Source organism: Neophocaena asiaeorientalis, unplaced genomic scaffold (assembly GCF_003031525.2).
Source record: "Neophocaena asiaeorientalis asiaeorientalis breed wild unplaced genomic scaffold, Neophocaena_asiaeorientalis_V1.1 scaffold528, whole genome shotgun sequence".
NCBI lineage: Eukaryota > Metazoa > Chordata > Mammalia > Artiodactyla > Phocoenidae > Neophocaena > Neophocaena asiaeorientalis.
Window position 1 is genome coordinate 1,159,334 of NW_020173938.1, and position 25,270 is coordinate 1,184,603.

At 45.5% G+C, this 25,270-nt stretch overlaps 1 protein-coding gene across 1 annotated transcript in view; it reads left to right on the forward strand.

Annotated features, from left to right (window-relative positions):
* The window catches only part of KIF16B (kinesin family member 16B), a 284,700-nt gene that overhangs the window by 21,678 nt on the left and 237,752 nt on the right, over positions 1-25,270 (forward strand). Inside the window, exons 2-6 of the mRNA XM_024752697.1 lie at positions 10,980-11,049; positions 13,087-13,200; positions 19,665-19,781; positions 21,517-21,614; positions 22,331-22,440. Of these exons, the coding sequence (XP_024608465.1) occupies positions 10,980-11,049; positions 13,087-13,200; positions 19,665-19,781; positions 21,517-21,614; positions 22,331-22,440 (509 nt within the window). The remainder of the gene's footprint in view (positions 1-10,979; positions 11,050-13,086; positions 13,201-19,664; positions 19,782-21,516; positions 21,615-22,330; positions 22,441-25,270) is intronic.

The following is a 25,270-nucleotide window of genomic DNA, read 5'->3' on the forward strand; positions in this document are numbered from 1 at the left end:
CCAGTTGGCCCTTGGCTCACACGCCACCCCCTTGGAGAGGTCTTCTGCGACGACTTGCCTCCCCCCGCCTCTGACCCCAGTCCTAGCCCATGACACCCTTTCATTTCTTCCCAGCACTTACCAGTATCTAAAATGGTATTGTATTTATTTTTTTCTAACCCCCCCACTAAAATGAAGACTCCAGACAATACTCTGTCTGTGTTCTTTACTGCTTTATCCCTGTGCAGAGAGAGTGCTGTTTGGCGTTTGACGGTCTCACTAATATTCGTGGACTGAACGAATACATAAATCTCCCCCTGCGGCGTCCTGGGTAGGGATCAGTCGGCCTCGGGCTAAACGTCCTCGGTGATGATTCTGCGCATCTCAGTTTGTATTGGGACACTTCTGATTGTTGGGCTGTCCTTCCTTCAGCGGAAAACGGAAAGCAGGTGTCTGCCTTCTTTCTGGCCTGGGAGCCCCAGCTCCTCGCTCCCTGCTGGGGAGTTGGGGATGGTTGAAGCTGCTGCCCGTCAGCACCCTGCAGCATCGATTTAAGGGGACTTGGGGTGGTGGACCCCGTGCTTGATGCCCAGAGCATCCTTTGCTGAAGGGCTTCTTGCCCGGCCTCTGGAGTGCTGTCTGCACGGCCTTCAGTGTCAGCCCCTCAGGGGCTCTAGCCCCTTTCCCAGGCAGCCTGTGGTCCTGGTCCCTGGCTGCACAATGCGGGGGTGTGAAGGGGCCACCGTAGCTCCAGAACAGTCTGTGGGGTCAGCCAGGGCTGCCCCTGTATCTGGTCACAGCCCGCTGCTCCCTCTGCCCTGTCCTGCTGCCCTCTCCTCCTTTCCCAGGGCCTGACCCTAAGGGCACACCCTAATGAACACCCTGCATGCCAGGCTGCCCCCCGATCGTCTGTTCCTCCGGGATCCCAGCCCGGAACAGTTGCCTGTTTGCCTCAGTTTTTAGGTTTATTCCACCCTCTGGAGGCCAGGGAAGATCATAAAAGGCACAGCCTGACGGCCCCGTCCCGCGGTGGCAGGGGTCAGCGGAGGCTTTCACTTGGCCCGAGATGCTCCCGGCATGGCATCTGAGGCTGTGACGGCACTGCTGCCCTTGGCTCGGCTGCGGAGCAGCCCCCGGGGAGTGGAGGAGGGCTGCGCAGACTCCTGGCTGGGATGTAGGTCATGGTGCTGCTGACCTCCAGCTGAGCACTGTGTGGCGAGGTGTGTTCCGAGATGCAGTCAGGTTGATGGCCTGAAAAAGCCACTCCTGGATTTCTTTCAGGAGAAAAACCCTTGGGCTTTTCTCAGGAGTCGAGCTGATGCTTTTGTGATTTTTATGGACAGCAGCTAGGTCAGCAAGATCTTTGAGTGTTTAGGACCGGCCAGAAAGGCTGAGGAGCAGCCCGGAGAGAGAGGGTTGCAGGAGAGTGGCCCGCCCTGAGTTTGATTTCACACTTTGACACGGGCGAGGCTGCCCCTCTTTACGGAGCATCCGCTACTGCACTGGGGGCTGAGGCTGTTCACTCTGGGCTTGGGGGAGGGAGGCGAGTACACGAGCATCGAAGTGGGAGAGCCCACTGAGTGCACCCGGGGCACAGTGGTGGCAAGTTAGCAAGCCGAAGTAAAGTCTGAGTAGGTCTCAGGCAATATTTGGGATACAGTTATACTAAAACATTACTCGTTTATCTGAGATTCACATTTAATTGGGTTCCCTGTAGTTTGTCTGGAGCCCTAATAAGGGAAAAAGAGAAGTGCCATTGGATGGGGTGGAGGGACTGAGCAGCTCACCGAGCATTTGGAGAGCAGGACCGCTACCCGAAGAGGGGGCATCTGGTCTGGGGTTGAATGTTGACACCACTGAGCCTGGTGGACATGCAGAGGGTGGGGAGAGGCAGAGGCAAATCTAGGTGGTGGATGGCGACGGCGGGGGAGCTGTGGCCAAGGTGAGCTGTCCTCTGTGTGGCCGGACAGTCAGGAGGGGAGGGGCGGTGAGCCAGCCCTTTAAGGACCTGGACGCACCCCAAAGCGCCAAGGAGCCACCCAACGCTTAAAGTCAGGGGCTTTTTGCCTTCTAATTAACTAACTTATTTTAATCAAAGTAATATCGAACCACGCTGAAATAGTTTCCACAGGGAAGTGTTTTAAGTTCATTTTCTCATCCCCTGAGGTCCTGCTCCTACGTACTCTCCAGAGGTGACCAGCTTTCACTGCGAACAGCTTCCCACTTATCATTTCGGAAATGTCCAGGGATGTTCTGTGCATCTAGAAGCAGAGATGTGCATTTCTCTCCATGTTATTTATCTGCTTATTGGACTGCAAACTGGACGTCGTCTGCATGCTTGATTCTTTCCCCCACTTAACGGTGTTCCCTGGACTTCTTTCCGTAGTAGTACCCATGGAGGTCATGCATTCTTTTTATTTTTATTTAATTATATTAATTATTTGTACTTCTATTTTATTTTTAAATTGAAGTATAGTTGATGTACAGTAATATATAAGTTACAGGTGTACAATATAGTGAGTCACAATTAAAAATTTTTTTGGAGTACGCTTGACTTACAATGTTGTGTTAGTTTCAGGTGTACAGCAAAGCGAATCAGTTATACGTATACATATATCCACTATTTTTTAGCTTCTTTTCCTATATAGGTTATTGCAGAGTATTTAGAAGAGTTCCCTGTGCTATACAGTAGGTCCTTATTCTCTATTTTTTTATATAGTAGTGTGTATACATGAATCCCAGTCTCCCAGTTTATCCCCACCTTTCCCCCTTGGTAAACATAAGTTTGTTTCCTACATCTGTGACTCTATTTCTGTTTTGTAAATAAGTTAATTTGTACCGTGTCTTTAGATTCCACATATAAGTGATATCATAACACAGTGACTCACAATTTTGGAAGGTTATGTTCATGCATTCTTTTTAGAAATAGAGTTTAACATTTTTGCTCTTGGGTGTTCTGCCACCAAAATGAAGGCAGTTAAATATTGGTTCATAGTATGTAACTTTTCAGGTGACTTTGGGGATGCTGGTTCACTTTGGAACTCAGGGTGAATAAGCCACTCTTATTATAATCTTCTGGGCTAGTGGCCCAGTTTGGGGATCTCAGTGTCACCCAGTCCAGCTGTTTTATTATGGGGTGACCAGACACCATGAGCTGCGTGAGTGGAATCAGTCTGAATTGCTGATTAATTTAACAACATATTCAGAATGTTTGAATTAACGTAGGGTTATTTCTTTCTAATAAGCTTTCTCCTCTTCTCATATCTGCGAGCTGACATGATTCATCTCTTTCTCTGACTGGATATTCTGCATCTTTTCCTTTCTCCTTCCCTCCTCCTCCCCCCTCAGTATTGATCTATAACTCAGCATACTTAGTCCAGCGGGTTCATTTGTAGCATCTTATGATCTAGTTTCCAGACCTTTTAAATAAATTACTTATTTATATGAGTGAACCATAATTGACTTTTCGCTTGAGAAACCCAATTCACCAAAGTAGCCAGGCAGAGGCATAGTTCATTTTGCTCTATTATCAAGTCAGTGTTCAAATAATATTTTAGGATGATTTATTTTCCTCAGCATGAGAAAAATGTCAAGATTTATTTCCCATGTTTCGTAAATGTCAGAGGAAATTGACCTGGGACTGGGAGACCTCTCAGTGCCTGGTGTTGCACAGTTTTCAGCTGAAAGACTGGAAGACAAAGCACCGAGCGAGCGCTGGTTGCGGGCGTTGCCTTTGTGCCCGGAGGGCTCAGGTTGTGGGGTGAAGAGGAAGTGGGATCCTCTAGACCAGTTGGAGAGATGACACCAGCAGGGGTGGAGCCCATGGGGGTGGGATGAGCCGGGTAGGCATTCCTGAAGGTTTACAGGGTGGGTGAGTCAGACCGGACTTGGGACAAGCCTCGCCCGAGGGCCTGGGTGGGAAAGCCAGAAGCAAGGGTGGTGAGGGGGTCAGCGGGGCAAGTGGCCCTAAGGAGGGGATGCGCCTGGCGAAGGGCAGCTGGTGGGGAGAGCATTCATTCAACGCTTTCATCGGTTGGTCCATCACATTCAACAGCTGTTTTGTTAGCACCTCCAAGGCCAGGCACCGTGCCTGGGCCTGGGGGTGTAAACTGAGTAGGCCTAGTCCTTACTCCTGAGAAGTTCACGGTCTGGGGGGTGAGCTAGGAGCTGGTCAGCTGACTAGGGGGTGGGGCAGAGGCTCAACGAAGGCTCAGGAAGGCCAGGGTGAGCGTTGGCCGGAGGAGGGGTGGCATGGATAGTGTGGAATGGTTAGGTCGAGTCTGTCAGAAGGCATTTGGGGTACCGCTGGGAGTCGGTCTTCACCCTGTGGCCTGTGGAAGTCGCTGTAAAGCCGGGGAGCCACACGGTACCATGTGTATTTGGAAAGAATCCCTCTGACAGCAGAGTGGAGGGTGGATGAGAGGGGACAAGGCTGGAGGCAAAGAGACTCCAGAGGGGTGGTAGTGGCCGACCTGGGACAGTGGGAGAGGTGGCCAAGGTTGGTAGCCCGGCGGTAGATTGGATGGGACTGGGTAACTGACCATTGGGTGGGGAGGGGGGGACAGGAGGTGAGGCTGCCAGAGGGAGTGTCACGTGGACCGTCAGGTCACCTATGATAGTTAGAGGCCCTGGAGGTACAGAGAAGGCCACGAGCAGAAGCCGGTCTCCAGTGGACGTGGGGCCCGAGCAGGACAGGTCGGCAGAGTGTGGAAGGAAAGGGAGCCTGGGGCCTCCTTTGTCCTTTCTTCCATCTCTGAAATACTTGGAAGCTTGACGGCCTCCTGGAATCTACCAGGGATGAATGCACCAAAGGGTTCGTTTCAATGTTTAATAACTCCAGCCATCATAACCGCTTTATGGAGATTACATTGGCTTTTCCATAAGTATTTTCAGTAACTAGAGTGAGATTTGCTGTCTATGGCCAAATCTCTAGCTAGCTTCCTTGTATTTATAACACTATACTTAGAGATTATTTTCAGAGTAAATATCCATCTTTTTCTTACAGTTTTCGTGTTTATGCTTAAGAAGGAAGGAGTCTAGGAAATTGTTATTCGTGAACTTCCCTTTCCGGAACAGATGGCTTCCGTCTGAATCTTGATGGGCTGTGATTGTCACTTAGAATGATTTTAAGCTGTTGGCAGCAGCGCCACACTGATGTTGGAAAACCATCCGGGTACAGGAAGGGCTGGAAGCTTGGCCGGGTGCTCGGGATGAGGGAGCCTGGGTGTCACGACACTCAGATGACTCCCTAGGTCTGATGATGTTAGGCACTTACTGCTCTTGGTCAGAAGCCACCATACAACTCGGAGCAAAGAGTTGAGACAGTGTCAGCTGACTGGGGTTATATCCAGTTCTGTCATGTGATTTTATAAATAAGACTTAAAGGTCAAAGTACAAAGTGCGTTTTCCCAGCATACGAACTAGGTCATGTATGGTGGAGTTCGTTTCGTGAGAGTAACTGTAAGACTGGTTATGACTCCGTCATGTTCTGATAGTGTCCGGGCCGTGCTTCCCAGCATCAGGGGTTGTCGGGGTCCTTCTGGGTTCCTGTCATAGTGGGTTTCATTCGGTGGGTCCGCAGGGAGCCTGTGATCCCTCGAGCTCTGGGCTCTGCTGGTGCCTGGGCTGCACTTTGAATAACAGGTCTGAGCTGGGGTGCCCGTATTTTGGGGCACAGAGCTCTTTGAGAAGCTGAGGGAACTGTGGTCCCTCAGAAAAGTGAGGCTGCCCCTCCCCCTCCTCACCACACCCCAGCCTCTGCCATTTCAAGGTTGTGGACCCATTGAAACCCACCGAGCATTTCCAGTTGTTTTTTTTTTTGTTTTTTAATTTTATTGGAGCATCTTCAGTTTTGATTTCGGAAGTGGCTGTTAAAAAAGACGCTAATGCTACATAATGGCCTTTCAGTCGGTATCTTCCCTGGTATTTTTATAGAGCGGATGTTAATTTAAAACTAGGCAGGTACTATCTTGGTTACCTACAGGTTGGGATAAATGATCCTGGGGAGGGCCCTTTAAACTTTGCTGCTCCCAAGGTGTAAGGCTCCGAGCCTGGAATTCCTTACCCTCTGGCTTCCCACGACAGGGGTGGGTGCGGGGTGGGCATGGTATGACCTGCATTCCTTTGTGTTGTGTAAGTAAGAACCGGCAGGCGGTGTGAGCACCCATCGTGGTCACGTCTGGTCCTCTGAGATCCCCGGATGGTTTTGTGCTCCCAGCAGGTATCTGTTGATAATACTGGTGGTTCTAAAGTGAAAGATCTAGACACAGTAGGTTGATGAGTGACTGAGAAATGACCCCGGTGGCAACGGGAGGGACCAGGATGTGGCATCTGTGGCATTAACAAAACGAATCTGTGTGGCTCTCTCGCTGGGCGGAGCGCACTTTGGAAGTCGAGTGCGGTGGAGCGGGGTGATTGAGTCAACTGTTTGTTTTCCAGCGTCGTGAACACGGGGTGTCCCTGAGGCAGTTCTCACTTTTGGGTCCACAGTGGAGCCGCCCAAGACCTGGGCTGTGGACTGGAGGCTCCACGCACGCAGGAGGGATTTCATTTATTTGTCTCTAAGCCAGTGTTCTGTTCGCCCAGCCCTGTACTTCCTCAAACTGGCTTGGAAAAGTTAACCCAGGCCATGGGGATCCACTGTAGCACTTGAGTGGTGTTTACTGCAACATCCTCTTTGGGCTTCATTGTTCTGGCTGGTGTTTGTTCTGTCTCTGTTCATCCTGAGGTGGCCAGGGTGCTACCCTCTCCTGCCTCTACTCCCCCAGCCTCCCACCCAGATTATTTTCAGATAAATCCCAGGCATCATTTCTTTTGTAAATGTTTCAGTATGTCTCTAAAAGGTTAAGGCCTTTTTAAAATCATCATGATACTATTATCACACCTAAAATAATAATCCCTTAGTATCATCACATATCTAGTCAGTGTTAACATTTCCCTACATGTCTTATTATTTCTAAAAATGTTCTTCTATGTGAACTGAGATCCAGTCGGTTGATATATCGCTAGACTTTTTTTAATCTATACGTTCTGCTTCCACCTTTATATTCCCTGTAGTTTATTGTTGTTATTGAACAAGCCGGGTAGGGAAATGATGTGTCTGGGCCTGTTTTCTTCCCCGAGACACAATAATATCGAAAGTCAGCCACTTACTAATCCTACAGTGGCCTCTAAGTGTTCAAGTGAAAGGAAGAGTCGCACGTCTCTCACTTTAAACCAAAAGCTAGACATGATTAAGCTTAGTGGGGAAGGCATGTCAAAAGCCGAGATAGGCTGAAAACAAGGCCTCTTGTGCCAAGCAGTTAGCCAAGTTGTGAAGGCAAAGGACAAGTTCTTGAAGGAAATGGAAAGTGCTACAGCAGTGAACACATGAGTAAGAAAACGAAACAGCTTTATTGCTCACATGGAGAAAGTTTGAGTGGTTTGGATAGAAGATCAAACCAGCCACAACATTCCCTTACGCCACAGCCTGATCCAGGGCAAGGCCCTAACTCTCTTCAGTTCTGTGAAGGCTGAGAGAGGTGAGGAAGCTGCAGAAGAAAAGTTTGAAGCCAGCAGAGGTTGGATCGTGAGGTTTAAGGAAAGAAGCTGTCTCTGTGACATCCAAGTGCAAAGTGAAGCAAAGTGCTGACGTAGAAGCTGCAGCGCCTTATCCAGATCTAGTTAAGATCTAGTTAAGATCATCTACGAAGGTGGCTACAGTAAACAACAGATAATCAGTGTTGTGCCTGCAACAGCCTTCTGTTGGAAGAAGATGCCACCTAGGACTGCCATTAGGGGCTAATGCAGTTGGTGACTTTAACTTAAAGCCAATACTCATTTACCATTCCAAAATTCTTAGGACCCTTAAGAATTATGCTCAGTTTATTCTGCCTGTGCTCTGTAAATGGAACAACAAAACCTGGATGACAGCACATCTCTTTACAACATAGTTTACTAAATATTTTAAGCCCACTGTTGAGACCGTCTCAAAAAAAAATCTTTCAAAATGTTACTGCTCATTGACAATGCACCTGGTCACCCAAGAGCTCTGATGGAGATGGACAGCAAGATTAATGTTGTTTTCATGCCTGCTAACACAGTATCCATTCTGCATCCCATGGATCAAGGAGTAATTTTGACTTTCAAGTCTTATTCCTTAAGAAATATATTTCATAAGGCTATGGTTGCTATAGCTAGTGATTCCTCTGATGGATCTGGGCAACGTAACTTGAAAACCTGCTGGAAAGGGTTCAACATTCTAGATGCCATTAAGAACGTTCATTATTCATGGGAAGAAGTCAAAATACCAACGTTAGCAAGTGTTTGGAAGAAGTTGATTCCAACCCTCATGGATGACTTTGAGGGGTTCCAGACTTCAGTGAAGGAAGTAACTGCAGATGTGGTGGAAATAGCAAGGGAACTAGAAATGGAGCCTGAAGATGTGACTGAATTGCTGCAATCTCATGAAAAAACTTTAATGGATGAGGAGTTGCTTCTTATGGATGAGCAAAGAAAGTGGTTCCTTGAGATGGAATCTGCTCCTGGTGAGGACGCTATGACGATTGTTGAAATGATAACAAAGGACTTAGAATATTACATAAGCTTGGTTCATAAAGCAGGGTTTGAGAGGATTGACTCCGATTTGAGTCTGTGGTTTAAATACTATCAAATAGCATTGCATGCTACAGAGAAGTTGTTCAGGAAAGGAAGGGTCAATTGGCAAGGTCAACTTCACTGTTGTCTTCTATTAAGAAATTGCCGTAGCCACTGCAGTCAGCAGCCATCAACATTGAGGCAAGACCCTCCACCAGCAGAAAGATTACTGCTTGCTGAAGGCTCAGATGATGGTTAGCAGTTTCTAGCAATAAAGTATTTTTAAATGAAGGTACGTACCTTGTTTTTTTAGACATCATGCTATTGAACATTTTAAACATAACTTTGATACGCTCTGAGAAACAACAGAATTCGTGTGACTCATTGTGTTGTGATATTCGCTTTATTGCTGTGGTCTGGACCCAACCTGCAGCGTGTCCAAGGTCTGCCTGTATATTTGGATTGAGGCTCTCTCCATGAGCCCTGGCTTACCTTAGTGGAAAATGGTATTTAGATACTATAATTTGGCCATAAGATTCTAGGCCTTTTCAGAGGACAAAGCTAGGGAGTACTTATTTTTTTCAATTTCAGATAAAGTTCATGTTAGCATTTCCCACTTAGATTCAGGACTACAGAGGTTTTACCTAGCCTCATCAATCTGTGAAAGAAAAATTCAGCTGAGTGAATTTGAAGATCTAATTGGCTTTATTCAGTGATTCATGAATCTGACAGCATCCCACCTAGAAAGTTGAAAGGCCCTGCCAGGAGCTGTGCAAAATAGAAGGCTTTTACTGGCAGAAGGAGGGTGTGATAAGGAAGTTAAAAAAGTGGATTATTTCAGGCAAAGTCAGCTTCCCTTGGTGACAGCAGGGGGGTCTTACCAGGCAAGTTACCATATTAGTGTAGACCAGGAAATTCCAGGCTGATTGGTTCAAGATTTACTCCTGGGAGAGGCTGAAACTACATTAAGTAAGGTGTTAAATCTTGGTGGGGCTTAGCACAAGTGACTGCATTTTGGCCCTATAGTTTCTTTTCTTTTCTTTTTTTTTTTTTTTTTTTTTTTTTTTTTTTTGCGGTATGCGGGCCTCTCACCGCTGTGGCCTCTTCCGTTGCGGAGAACGGAGAACGGGCTCTGGACGTGCAGGCTCAGCGGCCATGGCTCACGGGCCCAGCCGCTCCGCGGCACGTGGGATCCCCCCGGACCGGGGCACGAACCCGCGTCCTCTGCATCGGCGGACTCTCAACCACTGCGCCACCAGGGAAGGCCCCCTATAGTTTCTTTTTAACAAATCTAATGTTTGTATCTCCTTTCAACCAAAATCCTTGGTCCTCAGAGGCAGCAACATAATTACTCATGTATTATCCCACAATACACAAACAGAAATCCCAGGATAACTACACTTATCACCAAAAATATGATTCCTGAACCCGCAGTATCTTTGCTCTGTAGTTCTTTTTCTCCTTAGGCTAGATTCCCCCTGCCTAAGGACTTAGCACATGAGGTCTTTTCTCACCATGCGGCACACAGGTTCATTTACTTCAACTTACTTTTGTGTTTTAGGTTATTTAATAAAAATAATTTTGTTTTATTTTTGTGTAACTTATTTTCATCATTCTAAAGATGATCTATATAGATCAAGGTGTTTTTCTAGAAATCTAGCTTCTCTCCCTGTCTCTTCCACTTCATCTTCTTTCTCCATAGGTAACCTTTCGAAAAATAGATACACTATCCTTTTTATCTTTAAATACAAGTAGCATCATCCCGTGTATACTTTTCTCCACCTCACATTTCCCACTTAACGAACCCTGGCCTCCGTCCACAGCAGTACATAGAGACCTTCCTCATTCCTTTGCCAGGGACATCCCACTCCATTGTGTGGGTGTAGTCTCGTTTCTTTCAGAGAACTGTACTTTTTAGGATTTCTCTTAACTTCCTGTTCTGGTGTCTTCTAGGAAGTACATTTTCTGGATGGGTATAGAAAGGAGGTGGGGGGAGGGGACAGGGCCCTGGCTGCTTCTAGAAGCAGCACCTGGTTGTGAGCACTACTCCTGTTTCTTCTTAGTTCTCATCCTGGATGGAGGGATATGGTGACTTTCTTCTGTACCGGGTGGGTGGGGCTTCTCTTTTTTCCGAGTCACACAATGTCCCTGGTTTCTGTCATTTCACATAGCCTCCTTTTGACTCACAGGTAAAAGTTCTTCCAGGGTTCGCCAACACAGTATTTTCAGTCTTAAGTTTTTGATGGTGGCATCTGTTTTGTGCGTCCTCAAGTTTACGTTCGTAAGGTTTCAGGACGGGGGTGTATCAGAGATTGTGCTTCACGTGCCATTTAAAAACAAACTGCCATATGTAAAAAGTAAATACAACAAATATTGTAAAAACAGTCTTTTCTCTCCTAACCAACGCTGAATTATTTGTGTTGCAGGGAAAAGGACTTGGAAGCCAAATTCATTATTCAAATGGAGAAAAGCAAAACAACAATCACAAACTTAAAGGCAAGTAGCGGCCTGGGCTGGCTCCAGTTCTGTGATTGTGTGTTTGTTTCTGCGTCCGATGGCTTGTGGGTAGATACAACACATCTGCTGTTTCCACAGCCCTCCTTTCTCCGTTCAGTTCACCACGTCAGCTTGCACTTGGCTTGGGCTTGGTCACAAAGCAAAAGGGTTGATGCTTTGTCTCCTGTCCCGTCCCTGGTTTCGCTGACCTGGGAGCCGGGCCTGAGCCGCAGCTCTGGGAGGTGACCTCATGGGTTTAGCCCTGACCCAGGCATTTCTATCCTGTATCCTGTGGTGGATCCTTAGCCTGGCAATTGGCTCATTGTGAATTATTAAATAAGCTTTGGCCCTAGATTTGTTTTCATTTTTAATGAAAATAATTTTGTAAACTTTGCAAGAGAAGCTGGTATTATTCAAAACTCAGAGGATGAAAAATTTAAAAAACTGAAATTTTTTTCTGGAAAAAAGAAAATTGAAAAAAAATCCCAGAATTTCCTGAGATGGTGAGTTCTTTTTGTACTTAAAGTATCCTGTTTTTCTTTCTTTGGTTAGTGAATTTGTTAAGGACCTTGAATACTTTTCACTTAGGGGAAAAATAAGTGTGTAAAATCAGTAATAAAGAAATCATGTCCCTTATGAACCCAGCCCCATCCTCCTCCGATAGTTGTCATTAGCTCACAGGTTTGGGTTTCAGAGGCCTGGTGCCCCACGGCCAAGTGCAGATCAGCCTCTGGTTGGATTTCTGTTAATTCGTGGCTCAAGGGACTGGACGCTTTGAAATCCAGTTTCAAAGTCGTGCAACTTGATCCCCAGTGATAGAAGCTGGGGAATGTGCCCATCTTCGCATGGGCCGTGCTCTGGGCATTTCGAGAGGCCTCCTCTGAGGCTCTGGTGCCCCTTGGCCTGAGGCATTCTCCAGTGGAATGTCTTTCTTTCTCTGCTGCCCGCAGTTCTACCTTCTGGCTCTGCTTGGCCCGCACCTGGCTTTCCCTCCTTTGACCTCCCACATCTTCTCACGGTCACTTGTTCTTTCTCTGCTGTTAGTTACCTCTGCTTCGTGTACCTTTGTGTGCTCACAGTGCTGCGGTCAAAGTCATTCAGACATCATATTTACCGGAACGGAGTGGAGAGACCCGTGGCTTTGGATGAATCTCCTTCCTTTGTGTGTCATGGAATCTGTTTTCCTTGATTACTCTGTTGCTTTTTGAGTTTTACAAAACATTGCCTTGTCTGATATAACCAGAATAGATGCCTGGATTTTTAAACATTTTAATAATAAGAACCTTAAACAATTTCCTTCTTTTATAGTATGTATACTATAGTATCTGAATTATGTTGGAAAATAGGATGCCCATTACATTTACTCGGCATATGTCCAGGGAGCTGTGTGAGGCCTTGGTGGCATATGAAGAGTTTTAAACAGGGTTTTGCTTCAATTTTGGTATATAGCAAGGTAGACAAGATGTATGCAAACATATGCAATAGACTCATAATACGATGTGCCCTGGGAGAGTCGTCTCTCAGAGGTGGGAGAGTTACTTCTGGATGCAGTGCCCAAGGGGAGCTTTGTGGAAGAGGAGGCCTCAGGCCTGGAGTTTTCAGTGGGGCCACAGGATCACACAACTGCTTTCACATTGTCACCTCTGTGAACAGCACCCCGTGGAGTTGTGCAGACTCCAGCAATAAAAAGCATCGAAGTCAGAAAAACACAGCGTCTGGCTGGAGTGTCAGGTTCATATAAGGTAATCATGATAAGAAGTCCAGAAAAGTAGCCTTGGGGCATGTCGTAGAGAGCCTGAATTGCTGGGAGGAGTTGAGGTTTGCTTGCTCGTTCATTCATTCATTCATTCATTCAGGAGGTGAGGAATTAAATGGATTTGAGTCAGGGTATAAATAATGGAAAATGGTGATCGTCTGTGTACTTTTTATGAAGTTTTTCCTTGACTTGGGCAGATTACTTGTTTGCTGACAGAGCTCTTCACATTATTATTATTTTCCTCTTACATTGTTGTTATTGTCATAATCATCTCTTTCTAGATACCAGAAGGAGGGACTGGGGACTCAGGAAGAGAACGGACCAAGACCTTCACCTATGACTTTTCTTTTTATTCTGCCGATACACAAAGTCCAGATTATGTTTCACAAGAAATGGTATGGTATTTTCAAAATCTCTGTTTTGGTTTATTTTCATATTGAGAAAAAACATGCCTACCCTAAAATTCTTTAAAACGTCTTGCTAATGTTTTTCTGAATATGATTTATGTAAAATTAGCCTTTGCTAACTCAGCTTTTTGCTTATTACATAGCACCGTTTATCTTAAGCCTGAGATGAATTCCATCCCCAAAAGGTTGATTTTTTTTTTTTTCCCCACTTCGGAGCATGATGGTCATCATTTTTGTTTCAGAACTCAGCAGTGATGACTGTTTTAAAGGAGCTTTGCAAGTAAAGCATTTTTTTGGGGGGGACATTTACAGGCATACTTCATTTTACTGTGCTCGATGTTAACGCTTTTCTGCAAATTGAAGGTCGAGGCAATCCTGTGTCGAGTCTGTTGGCGCCATTTTCCCAACAGCATTTGTTCACTTCATGTTTCTGTGTCACATTTTGGTAATTCTCGCAATATTTCAAACTCTATCATTAGTATTCGATCAGTGATCTATCGTGTTACTATTGCAAAAAGATTATGACTTGTTGAAGGCTCAGATGATGGTTAGCATTTTTTAGCAAGTATTTTTTAATTAAGGTATGTATGTTATTTTTTAGACAGAATGCTACTACACACTTAATAGACGACAGTATCTTATAAACATGACTTTTATTTGCACAGGGAACCAAAACATTTGTGTGCCTCGCTTTATTGCTGTGGTCTGAACTGAATCCGCAGGAACTCTGATGTCTGCCTGTGTGTACTGCTAAGCCTGGCACATAACTCAGTTGGCCTTGAGTCCTGCTGCGATGCAGAGCTTTAGGAGGTACACTTCACACCCAAGTCACATTCCCCCTGCTTGGATGGATCATTGTAGGTTCTAGAAAGAAAGATTCTAGAAAGGAAGATCGTTTTGTTCAGAATCTTTCTAGAACCTAGAATGAAGCTGGAATTTGTCCAGGAAACCTGTGCTGTAGGCTTTTGTGATCTGAAATGCAGACATGAGATGGGCAGATAAGAACAGACCTGAAGATCCTCCCAGGGGACCGTCGCTTGATGGTGTGTCATGTGACCAGAAGGACTAGTGTATTTCCCTGGCTGGGGCAAGCAGGGTGTTGGAGCAGAGCGGGGTTCTGGTGAAACACGGTGTGGGGTAGGGGGGAGAGCATGGCCGCATGGCGGGGCTTCTCCCTGGCTTGTTAACAGCTTCTTAAGAGGCATGGCTTCAGGTCTCCAGGTCTTAAAATGAACGTGAATTCCTGTCCTGCCCACCCAGGCTTGTGACCCACACGATGGCATCTTGAAGTGGTATCCTGGTGTAGTTTCTTGTAACTTCGTGTGTCCATGTATTAGAATCTCAGCGTTGCCTGGGAAAGTGTTAGAAATGCAGAATTTCAGGAACTACTCCAGACCTGCTGAATCAAACTGCATTTTTTAGCAAGATCCCCAGGTGAGTTGCACGATCCTTAGCATTTGAGAAACGTAGTTGGTTTAGGAATGGTTTGTGGAGGAGGCTGGCTTTCTGAGGCGATGTAAGTGTTGGGAGTTCAGATTGGCTGTGAACGTGGAGAAGTTGTTCCAAGGAGAGGCCTGCAGTGATAGTATCTGCAAGTTGTTGATTCAGTACTGGGGAAACACAGAAAGGACGACAGCAGTAGGAATGGGGGCCATGAGGAGAGATGGGGTGCTGGGCATGAGAGAGGGGCCGGGAGAGGAAAGGTGAAGTAATGCTGCTGGAGTTTGCAGGGGAATCAGAAACGCTGCTTGGTGCTCAGGGGTGCTGCCTCGTTTAATCCTCACAAAGAACCAAATGAGGTCGACTTTAGCTCTATTTTTCTTTGTCAAGGAGACTCAGCTAAAATAACCTTCTCAAGTCTGTAGGTCTAATCGACTGAATAGTAGCAGAGTTGAGATCCTGGGGCTGATGTATACGGCGGTGGAGATACCCCTGGAAGGTCTTAAGGGTTTAAGGATTGGCAGCCCTGTTGAATGAATAAATGGATGAGCGAGTGAGCGAAGATGACGTTGGTCCTGAGGCAAGTGGATCAGTCAGTGTTGGTAACTAGGAGTCTGGTGAGGAACAGAATGTTGCAGCTAGTGGAATCCAGGTTTTGGCTTTCAGGTAGGAATGCAAATGAAGTGGCTGGTACGAGGGAGTTTAAGGGTAAAGCTGGTTCATTACATGGTCCTCAGAACATCTTCATTAGAGGATGAATGAGGGCCATGAAGGTTTCCCTCCTAAGTTACCCAGCGAGCCGCTGGATTTCCCCCCTGTTTAACCTGGATTTGAGGCCTTTTGGGGACAGGGGCTGTGCCGAGGGAAAGCCCAGGGACGGGAGTGGTGGCGTGGACAGCAGGGCCTGGCTCCCTGGAGATGCTCAGCAGGCGTTTGCTGACTGAGAGGCCTTGTCTACGGGTGGGTAGTTCATTTATGGAACAGGTCACATATCTTGGGTTCAGTGAGAGTCAAGGTCAGGGAAGCAGTAACACGTTTAGCTTTTTTTTTTTTTGCGGTACACGGGCCTCTCACTGTTGTGGCCTCTCCCGTTGCGGAGCACAGGCTCCGGACGCGCAGGCTCAGCGGCCATGGCTCACGGGCCCAGCCGCTCCGCGGCATGTGGGATGCTCCCGGACCGGGGCACGAACCCATGTCCCCTGCATCGGCAGGTGGACTCTCAACCACTGCGCCACCAGGGAAGCCCACGTTTAGCTCTTTTGGGAGTTAAAAATAGCTGCCCAGAGTTTAAAAATAGTTTGAGAATGAAAAGAGTTTTCAGCTGAGGAGGAGACTTTCCCGCTTCAGGTGTCTGCGCTTCAGAGGCTTTGGGTTCCTTGACTCTGGAACCCAAAGTCATGGAACAGTCTCAGGTTATTTATATCGTACATTCAGTTCAGAACAGAAAAAGCCTTTGAGATATGTTAGTAAACACTGCTTTCTAGCAGAACCACGTGTTAATAAAACCAGCAGAGATCCAGGAACACTCCTAGTGTTTTTTTTTTCCTCTTTTCCAGTTGTATTGAGAAATAATTGACATACACCTCTGTATAAGTCTAAGGTGTACAGCATGATGGTTCGCTTTACGTATCTTGTGAAACAATTATCGCAATAGGTTTAATTAATAACCATCCTCTCATATAGATACAATAAAAAGAAAAGGAAAAAAAACTTCCTCCTTGTGATGAGAACTCTTAGGATCTCCTCTGATAACACCTTTCCTGTGTATCATGCAGCAGTGTAAATTGTACTCACCATTGTTGTTTATTATATTCCTAGTGCTTATTTCTCCTGTAACTGTAAGTTTGTACCTCTTGACCGCCTTCTTCCAAGTCTCCCTCCCCCAGCCTCCCGCCTCTGGTAACCACAAATCCGATCTCTTTTTCTGTGAGTTTGGCATTTTTGGGAAAACACCTATATTTTAGACACTCTGTTAAAGAGAAGGTAATCTTCGTCATCTCTACTTTGAATAGCTGGTGTTGTATCGACTAAAGTTTTCACGCTGCCGGATCCTGCACGGGAACTGAGCCGACAGTTCTCAGGCTTAGTGTGATGTCGGCCCTTGTCTTTTTCTTCTTTTTAAAAATCGTTTAAATGAAGAGGCATCTTGAGACAATATATCATGCCCATTACTATAGTACAAGTCAAGTTTCCCATAGTGTTAAACAAATTCCAAATAAGATGACCGTTACTATTTCTTCCTTCCAAATTAATGTTAGATTTAGAAAAAAAGTCAGTGAGCCATTTAAGTCCATACTCGTGTCAATTAAAGACCATTAAGTAAGGTCTAATTTTCTTAATTGTTCTCCAGACTACAAAGGGAGGCTTTGATCTCGCACTGCCTGTTCCTTGATTCGACTTCGGAGAAACTTGAAACCTAAAATTTCCCAGTTGACAGCTGGATGGAGAGTCTTTTGTTTTCACAGCGCCCTCTTGTGGGCACTTCCCCTCAAGCGAGGGCCTGCGATGCCTCCCTTTGCTCTGTAAGTCAGCTCTGTAGCCTCTCAGACAAGCAGCGAAATGGCTCTCGGGGACCCTGGCCAGGAGGGCAGGACGTCAGCCAGTCGAGCAGCCCTTCCTTCCCCACCTCGGTTTGGTAGACGATGGTAAATCAGTCCTTGGTGGGAGCTGCAGTGGGGTAGCCGGTTTTCCCTGCTGGGAACCCCGTAGGTGTGGGCACCGTCCTGCTGCTTCTCTGGGTCCGCAACCGACTTGAAGCTGGGACCAAGCCAGGCCTGGGTCTCAGCGCCTGCGGACCTGCATTTTCTAGGCCTGTCGTGCGGTCACGTCCACCAGTGCCAGGCCCCCCGCCCCCTCCGGGACCCCCTGAGTCTGGAGGAACTCCAGCTGAGTTAGCTTTCTAGAGACTAAATGAGGAGTAAGGTAGCAGGTGTGGATTTTAACCCTGGGGAAGAATTCCATTTTGAAAACTTTGGGGTTTGGTTTAAATATGATATTTTCCATGACTGTTTTAGCCCCAGACAAAAGTATGAGAGAAGAGCCTTCCTTTATTCTTCCAGAAGCTTTTGGAAGGCTCTTCTTTCTCTCCAGTGGCACTCTGTGAAGTGGTTAAAAGTGACATCTGCCTTTTGGTTTTTGTCTAATCAGAAAGAATTAAATAAATATTTAGTTTTCCTCCTATTCCATATATAGTGGTGAAAATGAACCTCAGATGGTTAGTCTGGAGCCCAGAGTCCCCCTGGGATTCCTGGTTCTGCTTCTTCACAGAGGTGTGTGTGTGTGTGTGTGTGTGTGTGTGTGTGTGTGTGTGTTTGTGTGTGGGGTCTGTCGGGGAAGGCCGTTCCACGTAGGGTTGGGGCTCCCAGATTGATGTCGAGAGCGTGGGAAGAGGACTCGGCGTCTACTCCTGTAGAAGCGCAGGCTTTGGCTTCAGGGAGGCCGGGTGCAGATCCCACTTTGCCGCCCTCTGTGTGCCCAGTGACCTAACCTCTCCCCCTGGACAGTGGATCTAGGACACTACTCGCCCCGAGGACTGATCACAGACATGGTGTGAGCTGCTCTAGTTGAAGGTTGAGTTAGTCATCTGAATGTGGAAAAAGGATCAGAAAATATCAGCTCGTAAAGCTGAAACGGATGAAACTTAACTCAGAATGAAGGAGAGTAATGAGAGGGTCCTCTGTGGAAGTGGCTGGGTTGGAAGGATAGTCTGTACATCTTTGACGCCACCGAGGAGACGAAGTCTAAACAAGATGGCAGGAAGACGGTGCCTGGAGCGTCCTTGGCTGACAAGCTGTGTTGGTAGCAAGGATGTCTGTGTGGGGAGGGGAGAGCACGATGGCCAGTGGTTGTCAGCCCCGTCCCGGGGTGGTATCTGGCTGGAGGGCCCAGATCCCTATGGGGAGACGATGGTGTGTCTTGAGCTGGGCTCACCCGGCATCACTCACGGAGACTGTACCCTCCCGAGGGGCTGGTGAGGCTCCCGCCCTGGCCTTTGCGGGGGACCCCACACCTTTTCCTGGCTCTGACTGAGAACCTGATTGTATTCCCTCTCTGGTGTCTCTTCAGCTGCTGATGTGCCTTGTTTTTGAAGCAGGGAGGTGTTCTGTGTGCCCTTTGTGTCCTGGTCTCCCCTGCAGGGAGGGGGCGGGGGCCAGTGTGAAGGCAGGAGGGGGTTAGAAAGCTTTGGCTGGTCCCCGCCCCAGCTGGGTGTAAGGAGGATGACCAGGCATCTTGATTTGCTTCTTTTACATCGATTGTGTGGGTCAAGTATTTGTCCTTCACCCCCCTTCCATTCCCCAAAGCATCCTAGTGCAGTTGTGTGGTGCGGTGGACGTGAACTCAGGCCACCGTAAGTGCCAACCCAGGCCCCACACAGCTCGTCTTCCTGCCCTCTCCATCCTGGGCAAATGTCCAAACAGGAAAATGCACTGGATTCTGACTCGGGAGAGCCTGGCATCCCAGCCTCATCTGCACCCACTCATCACTCAGCTCTGTGAGAGCCTCTGGAGACTTACTTTGATGAATGGCCGTATCCTTAAAATGATGACATTGATTTGACATGGTTTTTGGGCCGTAACTTTCTGGCTGCTGTGACATTGAATATTTAGTTTCTGGAAGGTCTGGTAGCATGAATCACTTTATAAGTTTATGTAATTCTGAAATGGTAAATCATCACGCTTTAAAATCGTCTTTGTTTCTAGATATGACTGTCACTTTGCCTTGTTTACCTTTTTCTATTTCAGGAATTTTTTGTTAACTTAAGTGGAAAAAGGATGGGGTTGCTTTCTGCTTGATTAAATCAAATGAAGGAAATCAGAAAAGTTTCCTTTTGATTAAAAACTGGGGTATACACTTATTCTGTTGTTAACAGCTCTGTAGTGATTTATTTTGCATGGTGTAATCCTTATGAAAGTAGTATTCAAGAATACTGTCAACACTGAAGGAGTTTTTATTAAAATCCATGGTAATTGTATCTTTTGTGTTTTTTTGTTTTTTTTTTTCCCTTCTTTCAGGTTTTCAAAACCCTTGGCACAGATGTCGTGAAGTCTGCATTTGAAGGTTATAATGCATGTGTCTTTGCATACGGGCAGACTGGATCAGGAAAGTCATACACTATGATGGGAGATTCTGTACGTTGTTTACACTGTGTGGGAAGAAAATTTCTCATTATCTCTCTTTGGACTGATAAAAGTATCTCTTATCTACGTGGTCTGTACTAACTTGCTTTTCATGTTCTGATCGTTCTTTAGCGATAAGGTAAAACTCAGTAATAAGTTGGACGAAATTTCCTTTGAGAGATTTTAAATTAGAAATAGTTTTAAATTTATAAGCATGAATAATGGATGGGAGCCTCAGTTCATTTTCTGTTTTTAAAGGCTTTATAATCTTATCAAAAAAGTATGCTGGGCCTACAAGTAATTTATTCTTCTTTTCTGCCAACCCAACAGTTTGAATAAAATTATTGAACTCTGTTCTATTTAAAATTATTCAAAACATTTTTCCCCAAGAAAAATGTAAAAAAAGAGTCTCTTTGGTGGAAAGGTACTACATAAATCCAGTGAATACATAAAATACGTTAGAATTATACAGGTTATGTAGAGTCTACATAGTTATAAATATAGTATGTAGAGTCTAGTAGTTATGCTGTATAAATTAAGAACCTTAAAGTTATACTTGCCCCAAAATATGGCAGAGGAAGAACTAGACGTGATTGTAGGAACTTATCCCATTCTGTGTTTTCTCCAGACCTGGACGGTGCTTGTGTGTTTTACTTTTCTCATGTTGTGGTTTTGAAAACTGTTCACGGAGTCTGAGAGGTGCCAGCCTGTTCTAGATGTGGGAGGACTAGCAGAGGACGGCTGGGTTTCCTGCTGACAGGCTCGGTGGTGCCTTGAATGCTACAGGCTCGATGGTTAGTGGAAGAAGTCATGCATTAAAGGAGGACAGGTCTTTCCAGATGTAAGCCTTCGAGTGCATGTGTCCTGGCTTCTTAAATCCAGGCATTTTCTTTCCAGGAGAAGAAAATAAACGCTGGGCAGTGAATCTTCAATGCTGAGAAGTAGGGAAGAATAAGAGAAGAACAGACAATTTCAAGAGTTTCACGTTTCCTTTTACCATTGCTTCTCTCTTCCTACTTTCCTACAGTGCCTTTGGAGAAAAAAGCCTTCTCTAAAAATGAAATTTACATGTTGATTCCCTCTTAGCTAGTTTATGTAAGTTCAGCAAAGCACTCATAAGTTACAACTGTTTTTCTCTGACCTTACAGTTGAGTACCATTTGGGTATTCTTTTTTATTTTATTTTTTAAAGTAAGAAGAAAAAATGTGGTGAAAGGCCCAATTTTTCTTTATAAGAATTGATACTGATTTAATGGTATCAAGGAAAAAAATTCTCCTAAACCTGTGATGATATATATATATATTTATTTTGGGGATGGGAGATTGGGTGAAAGTAGGGAGGGATTTCAGAAGAAAACACTGAAGCCCTAAAGTCTGGCTTTCTAACGAGAACATTTTTACCTCGTCTTTGGTACCGTTCTGAAGCTCGTCAGCGTGTCAGCGCCGACCGAAACGTGACTATTTGAAAGCTAGAGAATAAGTCGTCTTATGTTTGCAAGCCACGATTTAGCTGCTGAACAGCTGATAACTGTATATTATCATGGTCCCAGCAGGTAGAAATTCGAAAACTCAACCCTCTCATTTCAGAGAGTAGGAAGCAGCCCTGCAGGGGATGAGTGCTGCGCCCTGGGCCCTGGGCTGGGCCTGCAGGCCCCTGGAGCCTGAGTCCACCCCAGCCAATTGCAGATGCAATCGTCGGTTGCTTTTATTTCAAGTGACAGCTGAGGCGTCCCTCCTTCCCACTGCAGGGCGATTCTGGCTTAATACCCCGGATCTGCGAAGGGCTCTTCAGTCGGATAAATGAAACCACCAGATGGGACGAGGCATCTTTTCGAACTGAAGTCAGGTAGGGCCCATGGCCTGAGTAACTGAGTGTGAGCTTGATTTAAGGCACAAGGAGTGGATAAAGCCTTTGGATTCCTTAGGGGAGAGTCTGCCTCTCCCCCTCCTGTGCTGTGCCGGTTGGAAGGCAAGCTTAAAGCACATACGTGTTCAGTGACTTCCTTGGGTACCATTTGGATTGGGGTTTGGGAGGCCGGTAGAGGCAACCCGCCTTGGTCGGAAACTAACGAAGGATGCTCACCTCAAATGGAGTGAGCTTTCGACCTTTCAGTGTATACCCACTTGCCTTATTCTTTTATTTGAATAGGACTTGTGTTATTCTTTATGTTGGTAGGATCACTATAAATCTAGTATTTAAATAAATCTGGGTGGTTGAGGTGTTTTTTCCTCCTTGAACCTAAACCTGTGTGGGGAGGCAGTTTCGTCAGTGGTTTGGGGGCAGACGTGGCAATCAAGGGTTCTCCTGGCTGCCTGACCCCGCAGAGGCTGTGAGGCCTTGGATAGGTTGTTTAAATCACCCTGAGCCTCTATTGCCTAACCTGTAAAATGGAGATAATAGTAGTACCTACCTCTGGGCTATTGTAGGGATTAAATGATCCACGTAAAGTGCTGTACCTGACACATGGTTACCACCCATAAATGTATGTTGCTGATGTTACTGTTGTTGTTAGTAATGTCTGAAATCATCTTACTGAATTCAACTCTATTTGAAATTTTTAGCTACTTAGAAATTTATAATGAACGTGTGAGAGATCTGCTTAGACGGAAGTCATCCAAAACCTTCAATTTAAGAGTCCGTGAGCATCCAAAAGAAGGACCTTATGTTGAGGGTAAGAGTGAACGTTTTCACAGCCCTATTCTTCTTGGGAATTTTTGTAAAAATAATAGTTTCAGAGAGAAAAAATGTAGGATAATGGCGAGATTTTAAAAATTTATTTTTGGAATCATTATAGTAAAAATTGCATGTGCTGTCACTGCACGATGTTCCTTTAACGCGTTTATACTTCACTGGGCGTTTGGTGATTTTGTGGGGCTTGCCAGTAGATTTCCTCTGGCTTTAAGAACTCCAGGAACTTGTTTTTTCCAAGTTCCCAGGCAAGATAAGCAACCCTACAGCCTGTCTCTTTAAATGGCCTTGCATTTTAGCTGACCTTAATGGTAACATGATTATAGGGCGACTCTGAGACCTCTCGCCTTTGGGAAGATTGTTTGCAGGTTCCTGTGCTGTGTTCTCGGCCTTTGTATTGTGCTACACTAGTTGTGTCACGGTCCTTTGTGAGGAATGTCCCAGGGAATGACGGGTGAAGGGCTGGCCCTTGCGAATTATTTAAAAAATAGGCTGGCTTGAAGGCTGTCTTTGGACTAGAACAGTCAGCTCTACACACTTCCTCTGTATACGGCTGCTGAGTTAAGGCTGGCCTATAAGAATCGCACACAGATCGGCTTTCCTGTGGCTATTGTCGTTCCTGTGTGTCTCGCTGGAGGCAAGGCTGAGAACTGGTCATGGATTTAAAGATGTTCCTGTTTCCGTTGTCTTTTTTACCTGGTTATACCGGGTGCACCAACAGGTCCTCATCTGCATTTTAGTAAATTTTCAATTGAACTTTTGCTTTTTAATGCCCAAAGTGAAATGTGTAACTGTGTATTTGTTCTGTGGAGCGTGGGATAACTATTATTGTTAATAGTTTTTAGCCTAACTGTGCCTTCATGTTTTCCCTTTAACTGTCTTATCAGATGTTAAAACATATTACAAAGCTGGGTTTGTGAGGAGACAGAATAATCAAGCAGGGTGAAACATCCAGAATCTGGTATAGATACTTAATGGGGATTTAGTTTCTAATAAATCTGCTATTCAAACATTGGGGGAATATGGGTTATTAAGCTGTCTAGGAAGAAAAAAAAAGTAACTTGGTACTGGAGCTCAGTTTTTATACTAGGGTAAATGGCAAATGGATCAAATATTTAAAAGTTAAAAGTGACATAATGACTGCAAGAAACCCTGGATTACTTTTTTTCCTAGAAATTTGGAGAAGGGAAGCCTTTAAAAATGTTTTACTTAAAATCCAGAAGCCATGAAGTAAAAGTGTTAAATTTGAAATGGTGAAACAAAACAAAACAGAAAACCAACTTTACACTTGGCAGAAACACCAGAAGCAAAGTAAAAAGCCAGTTTACAATGTGGAGGGAATATTTTCAATTCAAGTTTCAGACAAAGGACTTGTTAAGTCTAATATATAAAGAGCTCCTATAACTTAATAAAGGCAGCTCCAAAACCAAGGAGAAAAATGAACAAAGGATGTGACTAGATTGTCCACAGAAAAGGAAATACTGATGATTTTTAAATGGAGGAAAGAAGGCTCAGCCTCATAATCAGAGAAAAGCAAAACAAAAATTCTTCAAGCTAGCATCTGTTAACTGTCCCGGCAGATGTAAGGAACCTGGTAAGACAGTGTTGAGAGACAGTCTTATACCTTGTTACTGCTGGGTGTAAAGTGCCTTCTGTGGAGGACAGTTTTGTGATATCCATCAAAATTTCAAATGTGCTTTCATCTAGCAATTCCACCTCTTAAGAATTTATTTTGCAGAAATATTCACACATATTCATAAAAACCGAAATACAAGATTATTTGTAGCAGCGTTACTTGTGTTGGAAGCAAACTCTCAACAACCTCTATAGTCTCAATAGGAGACTGTTGATTACAGTACATGCATAGAATCGAATGCTGTGCAGCCATAAAAGTGAATGAATGGGGCTTCCTTGGTGGTGCAGTGGTTGAGGGTCCGCCTGCCGATGCAGGGGACACGGGTTCGTTCCCCGGTCCGGGAAGATCCCACATGCCGCGGAGCGGCTGGGCCCGTGAGCCATGGCCGCTGAGCCTGTGCGTCCGGAGCCTGTGCTCCGCAACGGGAGAGGCCACAACAGTGAGAGGCCCGTGTACCGCAAAAAAAAAAAAGAATGAATGAAGGATCACTTTAACTGATACAGAATATTCTTCAATGTATTATTACACAGAAAAAAGCAGGATGCGAAACAATGTGTATGGTATGCTACTATGTATAAAAGGGGAAAAAAAGATGGCTTAATAGATATGTAATTGCCTGTATACATATAGGTTATTTCTGGGAGGGTCTGGAGAAGCTAATAATGTTGGGTTGCCTGACAGAAGGGGAAGTTGGGGGTGGGTTATTGGATGGGGGAGGGGGAAGACCCTTTACACAGTATACTTTTTGTAGCCTTTGATTTTAGAACCATATGAATGTTTCCCAACAAATGAATGGAAAGTTTCTTTAAAAGGGATTTAAAAGAATGTATGTTTTGCATGGAGATAGTGTTTATATTTCCCTGGCTATGATTAGAGCTAATGAGGTTGATGAAGATATCTCACAGGTATCCTAAATACCATATGCGATAGGTATGCGTTATCAGGATTGGCGACCGACGCTAAGTGAGGTTAAGTGACTTGTTCACAACCGTGAAAGTCCACTAGTCAGCCGCAGAGCCTGGACTTGACCCCAGACAGCCCAGCTCCTGAGTCTGCGTTATAAACCGCCACAGATTTGTACAGTCGTGTACTATCTCATAGAGGTACATTTCTTCTTCCATTTACTAGATACTGGGGAGACTTCTTCACCCTCCCGCCCTTTTTTTTTTTTTTTTTT